Source organism: Lepisosteus oculatus, chromosome 7 (genome assembly GCF_040954835.1).
Source record: "Lepisosteus oculatus isolate fLepOcu1 chromosome 7, fLepOcu1.hap2, whole genome shotgun sequence".
In the NCBI taxonomy this organism is placed as follows: domain Eukaryota; kingdom Metazoa; phylum Chordata; class Actinopteri; order Semionotiformes; family Lepisosteidae; genus Lepisosteus; species Lepisosteus oculatus.
In genome coordinates this window covers 43103473-43112249 of record NC_090702.1, presented here as the reverse complement: position 1 = coordinate 43112249, position 8777 = coordinate 43103473, and the positions used below count along the sequence as shown (strand labels likewise).

Genomic DNA, 8777 nt, shown 5'->3' with positions numbered 1-8777 from the left:
TCGGTATTGGGTCATTACGTCATGCTTACCCACACCGTCTGACCATCGCGAGACTGAGTTGGGCCATGTGACGTGGATTTGTTTGACTTCTTCTGCGGAAAGTGAAGTTTACGCGTGCGCAGTGAGTGGAGATTGACCTTCGTTGGTGTCACCATGTTCGCGAGAGCCAGCGTTCTGGTTTTTCAGCCACAATGGTAACGTGAATCTAATTGCAGGGTTAAATCCAAAACGATATCTGTTAATGTGCGGTTGGTTATTTTATGCTTTAGCACGAGTCAGATTTTGTGCTGTTCCGTAGAGACAGATCTTGCTTGGCACTATTTTACCGGTAGGCCTGGGCAGTTTTTTTTGTAGGGCGGCCAAGTTCATGCTATTAAGCGAGATTCATTGTAAGAAACATTTAAGTCTTTATTCATATCTTACCCACTGTTAGTATTTTTTGCTCTTTAAATTTGCATTTGCACAACACCTCATGATAATTTGAAACGCCGCCGTTGCATAAATGCTTACTGCGGTAACGATATAGCTCTCAATGTCACTTCTCCAAGACGAACAGGGCATTCATTGCATTATTGAGAATATGTTTCAAGCAAACATCAGACATATTAAAAACATATGTTTTACTATGTATTGTTCCTTTGTCATTGTGACAGTTAATATCTATATTAACGATATAGATCATTAGTGTCAGTTATTAAAACCGCCTGAACTGAAATTCCTATTTGAGCCTGTGCTATACTGTTTTACGGGGTGATTAAAAAGTTGTTAGCATTGATGTGGAAAACTTGTTTGTGGTGCAATTATTTAAGAAATTATTCAATTTGATGTGGCTACAAACATGAGTGGGCCATTTGGCATATATAGGCATTTAGAGTTTTAGTAGCTATTTGATCTGTGGGTCATATCTCAGCTTTTTTTTCAAACAAACGGCCGGATATCACCTTCAACATAGTGGCTGTGTAGCTTGTTCCACCCTCCTATAGCTTACTGTGTAAAAAGCACATCCTGTAAATTCCACAGACTACCTTTTGAATCTGTTTTGCATGCCAAAGGTGCACTGAATTGTAATGTTATAAATGAATCATTACAAATATTACTGACTAATATTAGCTTCTCTTGCAGTGGCCAAGTCAGGAACATGGCTACACTGAAGGACAGTAAGTATTGTTTAATAAAGTGTATTTTATCCTGTTATTTGGACATTTTGCTCATAGTTTTAGTGGATTTTAGTCTTTCATGATTAGCTGATTTCAGGTCTGCATCATTAGGTTAGTAAAGATCTGACGAGTGTGAAATGTAAAGCAAGGCATATAAATGTGAATTATGAAACTTTGCCAAGGGAAAAGGTTGGAAATGCATTGAAATTGTGGAAAACTTCTGTGACTAAAACCTAAGTGAACAGACTGTCTTAATTTCTCACATGCATTAATCTTTCTGTTCAGTGGACAGAAAATACCAAGATGACTATTCCTTGTAGCCAGAAATTAAGTGAATAATATTTTTCAAACATTGGTGCAATGGGATATGAAATGTAACTGTACTCTTGTCACTTTTTTAAATACTAGCCTGTTTCCATGCAGTGATCAGTTGAAATGATTAAAACCTTTTTAAAAATCTCTTGCAATTGTTCTTAGTGTATATATTTTTTTCTAGTCACCATTCGCCTGAAGTCCATCAAGAATATCCAGAAGATCACCAAATCCATGAAAATGGTTGCTGCAGCAAAATATTCAAGGGCTGAGAGATCTTTGAAACCTGCACGTGTTTATGGAACTGGGGCCCTGGGTATGTTATTAGTTTCCAGGAGTTTGTCACAGGGTGTCACAAACTGCCCAATATATTAATTTAGATATTTGCCACAATGGAAGCTAGTCTTTCAGAAAAAAATGCTGTTTGTGTTATTTTAAAAGCAGATTTTTAAAAATTATAAAATGATATATTAATGTCTTTTAAAATAGTGCATTATTATTCAAGGAAGATTTTACATTGTAGAAAACAGGATTTAAAGACGAAGACGCTGAGGGCTTTTACTTACACTTCTGTAAAGCACTTGCCACATAATCTTCTCTGCTTATGTGGGGGAAAAAAAGTTCTATAGAATAATCTATACTTCTGTTGAGTTATTTTATAACTTCAGATGGGCTGGCATGGTGGTACTGTGTTTAGCATTGCTGCCTTGTTGAGATGGGGCCCTAGATTCAGTTCCAGACCTGGGATGCTATCTGTGTGGAGTTTGTATGTTCATGTGTTCACGTGGGTTTACTCCAGGTGCTCTGGTTGCCTCTCACATCAAAAGACATAATGGAAGGTTAATTGGCTTCTGAGAAATCTGGCCCTGGTGTGAGCGTGTGTGTCTGAGTCAGTGGTAACCTTTGTTACCAGTGATGGACTGGCATCCCATCCAGAGTGCACCCAGCCTTGTGCCTGTTGCATGTCGGGATGTGCTCTGGCTCCCCTGTGATCCTGAATTAAATAAAGTGATTAGGAAATAGATAGGTTGGGACAGTTAAGATGTTTTAAGTGGGATAAACAGGCTTTTGGGTGACTGTAATAACTACCTGCCAAGCTTGAGTAGTGACTCTGATATTTTTCCAGCTCTGTATGAAAAGGCAGAGATCAAGGCTCCAGAAGACAAGAATAAGCACGTCATTATTGGCGTTTCTTCCGACCGTGGTCTGTGTGGTGCTATTCACTCCAGCATTGCGAAGGCCATGAAGAATGAAATCGCCAGTCTGACCAGCGCCGGGAAGGAGGTCATGGTGGTTAGTGTTGGGGACAAGCTGAGAGGTATCCTTCAAAGGTAATCCCTACTTTATGATAGTCCTGTTAACTGATCTTGTAATTGACTTTAGTCATTCATAACAAATGTCTGTTGTTGCTGCACGCTGTTTTTGTTTTTAATTGCTTTTCTTGAGTCCTGGCCATTTTATTTTTCACTTTTATTGAAGTGAAGACAGACAAAATATTGAAAGCCGATACCAACTTTGTATTAAGTACTGCCCTTAAAAGAAAAGTTCATAATGTACTTTCTTGTAAATCAATAACAAAAACTTTTTTTGTGTGTTTTTTTTTTACAATGGCACTCATTTATACTTTATATATAGTTTCGTGGCCTACATATTACCAATATGCTGAGCTGGGCAGAGAATATTAGTGCAATTGTGAAGAAAGCCCAGCAGTGTCTGTACTTTCTGAGGTGCCTAAAGAGGAGTGGCACCCACAAAAAAGCACTGGTTAGTTTGTACCGTTGTGCCATTGAGAGCATTGTGACTGGAGGTATTAGTGTGGTTCGGCGGTGCTACCCAGAAGTACAAACACATTCTCCAGAGAGCGATTAGAACAGCCGAAACATATCATTGGAACAGAACTTGCTTTGTTGGAGAATCTCAGTACAGCCCGCTGCAGGAGCAAGGCTCACGACATCCTCAAAGACCCACTCCACCCTAGCCAAAGTCTGTTTACCTGGCGAGACGCTAAACATAACCTTCGGCGTCGTGAGCAAGAGAGCATTAAGACCCGAAGGAACAGGTTTACGAACAGTTTCTTCCCAAGGACAGTGCCAACCGGCATAACGTATAGGAGGCCCACATCAACCTCAGCTCCGTAGACGCAATGTCTTTTATCACGTGTAACTTAGGAGCCATTCTTGTGTGGATTTTTTTTGCATAATAGTGTGTACAGGTTGTGTAGAGTCTTTTTTCAGTTTGTGTATATAGTGTCCTGCACATAGTCTGTGTGTTTACCCTTTTGTCTTTATGTTCTCTGACTGAGTGAAACGGTGTAAGATTTCCAACGCGCTGTTCGTGCAAATGGCAATAAAGGTACTTGAACTTTACCTGGCAGGACCCATGGAAAGCACTTCTTACTCAATTGCAAGGAAGTAGGACGCAAACCTCCCACTTTTGGGGATGCTGCCACCATTGCCACCGAGCTGCTCGATTCCGGATTTGAATTTGACCAAGGCTCCATCATTTTCAACCGATTCAGGTAAACATCCAGAACCTCATTTTAAACTCGCACGTTGGAGCTTTCAGCATCGGGTTGCATTTAAAACGGCTTCTTTTGTTTTTTCTTAGGTCTGTTATTTCGTACAGGACCGAGGAAAAGCCTTTGTTCTCCCTTGACACCGTTGCCAATTCAGGTATGTTATCCAATGAGAAGGATTCTTTTTACAAATATACTGCTTATTAAGTGTTTGTTGCTAATGAAGCAGTGTGATGATGAGCAAAGGTGCTATTTGCTTGCAAGTAGAAGCAGTTCAGGAATTCTCCAGCAGCTCATTTTGTTGAAATCCCAGGTGCTTTAACTAATAGGTGATAAATAATCTGATTATGCTAACAGGCATACAATGATAAGGTTGCTGGCTTCTGTGTTCCACTATAAAAGAGAAAATGGTTTTGAAAAAGAATCAGTGCCATTACGTTAACTTGAACACAGAATTTTATTTTCTTCACAGAGACATACATTGCATGAATGCCTATTATAAACATAAAATTAGGATTTTTATTTTCAGAAATACCTTCTCTGCAGTTTCTGAACACCATTGGTTTGGATTTCCCATGCAGGTTATTGAGAGAGAAAAAAAAACACTTTGCATTTACCTAAAAAATGTTTTGATTAAATGAAATGGGATATACTTGCTATTATGTGTATCTTGTGAGTTATCTGGAACATTTCCACCACATGATCAGAATTACATTAAAATTTATATTAATGAAACAACAGATGGATGCATTAAGCCTGTGTATAATGTGTTAATTTTTGGTCCTTTCAGAAAACATTGGTGTCTATGATGACATTGATGCAGATGTTCTGCGAAACTACCAGGAGTTTGCTCTGACCAATATCATTTACTTCAGCTTGAAGGAGTCAACCACCAGCGAGCAGAGTGCTAGGATGACTGCTATGGACAGTGCTAGCAAGAATGCTTGTATGATTTGTATATTTTTATTTTAAAATGCATTTTAGACTTTCAGAATTTATGAAAGAGCTTTCTGAGTTTGCCTTTTACAATAGTCCAGTCTTCTGCAAACTAACACTATTTTTGTAATGTCAAATTTTTAAACCTCTCTGTATGATTATATTCTGAACCAAATCTTGTAAAACACATTTTTTTAAACCGATTGACACAGTCTTAGCTGATCTATTTGAGCAATTTAAAGACTTTTGACTTCTTCAAAAGGGATTCTCTTAATGACGTAATATCTGAAGGTGTGATTTTGTTAAAGATCTTTCGCTCTGTTCTTTGCAGCCGAGATGATTGACAAGCTGACGCTTACTTTCAACCGCACCCGTCAAGCAGTCATCACCAAGGAACTTATTGAGATCATCTCTGGTGCTGCTGCTCTGTAAGTAAAACACTGTTCACATTCATAATCTTCCCCTGTTGCATTTGGTTAGAGTTGGCATCAAAATCTAGTTGCCATAAAATGTTCATAAGTCATTTTGACTTGTAATTATCTTCATAAATAGTCTTCATCACCATTGGGGGGTGGAGTGGTGGCTCTGTGGCTAAGGATCTGCGCCTGTGGCTGGAAGGTTGCCGGTTCAAATCCCGCAGCCAGCAGAGGAATCCTACTCTGTTGGGTCCCTGAGCAAGGCCCTTAACCCCAACTGCTCCAGGGGCGCTGTACAATGGCTGACCCTGCGCTCTGACCCCAAGCTTCTCTCGCTGTCTGTGTGTCTCATTGAGAGCAAGCTGGGGGTATGCGTAAAGACGAATTCCTAATGCAAGAGATTGTATAGGGCTAATGATGTTATGTTATGATGCCCTGTACATGTAGTTCATATTGATCATTTTTTGGACTGCTGTCCTGAGTAAAAGTACGATGTGCCCTATTATATAAACAGCTAAGGCAGAGTTCTTGTCCTGATCCAGGAAAACCACAAACCTTCCAGTTTTTCTTCCACCTGATTGAAGCCTTATTTGCAATAACAAGTAGCTAGATTGGAATATTTACAAGTTTTTTATTTTGTCCATTCAGTAATTTAATTGTCCTTAAGAACTGCAGTTGTTACAAATCAAACATCAACATGTTTAAGAGTTGAAAACAAACAGTAAAGCATTTCAAGTGAATCCTGATTCATGTTCAATTGTGAAACGGGGCTTTGACTGGAACAAAGTCCAGAAGGTGCTTGGACCTCCAGGACCAGGATGGAGGTCCCCTGAGCCAAGGCACTGATATTCACTCCTAGTCCTGGAGAGCCACAATGTCTTTAGATTTTATTCCAGTCTGGACTCATTGACCTGTAAAACCTGGTGAACTAGAGCACATCGGGAACGGGTGTGAATATCTCCGAGCTAAGAAAATGCGAACCTGCATTTTAAACAAAGACATGATCATAAAATCTTATGTTTTTGGAATATGAATATGATCCCTGTTAAATCATCAATGGACAACAATGTACTCTTAACACTCCTGGGTGTTCCTGTCTCGCGTGAAGTGGCAGCTAATTCCAAATACCTAAATTAGGTGTGTCAATGTGATGGCTTCAAATAATGTTTATGTACTGGCAGACACAGGCTTTGAATTGCAACATTTTTGTAGGATTTCCCCGTCTAGTCAGTGAAGAAATCAATGAGTATTACTACTTAGTGAAGTACCATTTCCTGAGGCCAAACTTCAATCAGGATTTAATCCTTTGTTAAAGATGTAGTTTAAAGGTTACTCTTTATTTCAACTGATCCTTTGTTCTGATTTATTTCTGGCATGTTTTCAGAGATTGAAGTGTGGTTTTATCAGAACCAAAACCGAGGTAACGTGCCTTAGACTAGATATTGTGATTTTCATGTTAGTTTGTTCCCTAATTAAATATTTTTGGAAGACATGTATGGTTTTGAATCTCCTTTGTGGCTTGGCATTTTCACCTTTTAGAGATTAAAGATTTATTACATATGCTTTATGCCTAAATCTACTTCAGCTGTTAGTAGTTAGTGCTTTGTTCTGCCTGTGGATCTAGTTCATTTAGACAACCTGGTTTATTTTCATTCCATAGCAATCAACAGATGTAATATACATTGCACTTTTGTTATAACCAGTTTTATATGTTTTTGTTATAGATAAACATGGAAGACCAGCTATTATCAAGTTTCAGTAAGGTTCTGGTGTCCACGCTGAGAATCATCAGTTCTGTCAAGTATTCGTGAAACTATCCTCTGTTTGTAAAATATCTTCGAATAAACATCTTACACAGAATTGTAATTGTTTTTTTTCCTTTGATAATTTGCGTTTTACACAAAAGCAAAAATAAATTGTGTTCTACAAGTTGTGAAAACATTAAAGTATAGATCAATACTGCAATGGAAAATAACCCATTTCTTGTTTTCAAACATTTTGAAAATGAGCCGCGTTTACTAAATTTTAAATAAAGTATAGTAGGAGAGTCTGCAAACCCTTAGTTTGAGTTGGCTGCATCCAGTGTTAGACTGAGAAGCTTTTTCACTGTTCTGCAGCTAGATCTACAATGCACATTTCTGCCTCTTCCCACGCTGTTTAATGCAAAACTAACCTATTTTAATGGTACCTATACCAGAATCTCAAATCTCATAAGTCAAAGTCGTCTGATGTATGAGTGTTTATTAACTTTAAAAAAGAACAGTATTTGTTCAATAATACAAAGAGCAATTTTTTTTTGGGGGGGGGGGGGGGGGCAATTTAGAGATGCCAGCAGGTTGCAGGAATGTAGGGGAGAACTGGAGCATTGCCTGGGGAGGATATGCAAACTCCAAGCAGAAGATGCCCTACAGTAGAATTAGAATTAGAACTCGGGACCCAAGAGCTGTAAAGTATTAGTGATAACTTGTATACTACTGTTATAGTGTATCAGTATACTGTTATACTGAACCTTTTTGTATCCTTGCAGTTATTTGTTAAATCCTAATATTATAAGAATATCAAATTTAAGGTTATTTTTTGTGTTTAAGCCGAGTAGTGAAGTTGAATTGCTAAGGAGAGAGGTTAATCATGAAGGATACAGTATGTGCTACTAGGAATAGAATAAAATGCCACAAATTCCATATGAAACAAACTCAGATTTTAAAAAAGGGGAGCACAAGTGAAAGGGATATTAGGTAGAGAGAGAATAAGGTACAGTATACTACAATTTTGTATTACAACAGTAAAAGAACTGTCCCCCAGAGGTGACAATAGATTAAAAGGGCTAATATTTCCCCCTATTGTTTAGCGAAAACTTTTAAGTACATTCTGCAGACTGAAGAAAAAATGTTCTATATTAAATAGCATAGAAGTGAAAGTTGTTAAAAGTATTTTAAAATATTTAAAGAAATCTCCAGGGCCTGATGGTATCCCACCAATTGTACACAAAACAATAATTCATAGCCCATCAAGAAAAATCAGCAGTCTCTCAAGAAGGTGGTAAATACACAATGATGGATACACCTATCTATTCAAAAGGTGAAAAAACTGAACAAAGTATAGATTAATAAGTCTTACTTTTCTTACTATCAGCGTTATTGGAATTTTAATTAGATAATCATCCATCTGCGTCAATATGTTCAAGGAGAAACAGTTGGTCTTGTTTATCTCGTTAGAACTTCAGCAGTAGCAGTAATGAATACAAGTTGACCAGATGATTTTTACAATACTTGAAGTTCCTCATAATATGAATTCTCCAAAAAAGTACAGGTAAGGGGTAAAAGCTCAAAACGTGATTAGTGGTGTACCACAAGGATCTGTATTGAAACCTCCACTCTTTATAACTTATATTGAAGATCTACATTACGGAATAGTGAACTTTTCATATTGGTGTATACTATC

The 8777-nt window shown here is 38.0% G+C and overlaps 1 protein-coding gene across 2 annotated transcripts; it reads left to right on the top strand.

The window, feature by feature from the left end:
* The first annotated feature begins 84 nt into the window (after positions 1-84).
* atp5f1c (ATP synthase F1 subunit gamma) lies at positions 85-7196 on the top strand. 2 transcript variants are annotated; one of them, XM_015352352.2, is made up of 9 exons: positions 86-194; positions 1123-1157; positions 1654-1785; positions 2596-2800; positions 3844-3987; positions 4077-4141; positions 4775-4930; positions 5252-5348; positions 7061-7196. In XM_015352352.2, the coding sequence occupies exons 1-9, from the start codon at positions 154-156 to the stop codon at positions 7062-7064; spliced, it is 879 nt and encodes a 292-aa protein (XP_015207838.1). In that variant the 5' UTR covers positions 86-153; the 3' UTR covers positions 7065-7196. The 2 variants fall into 2 exon arrangements, with proteins under 2 accessions (XP_006633352.1, XP_015207838.1); XM_006633289.3 differs by lacking the exon at positions 7061-7196 and having other exon boundaries at positions 85-194; positions 5252-5352.
* Positions 7197-8777: the final 1581 nt, after the last annotated feature.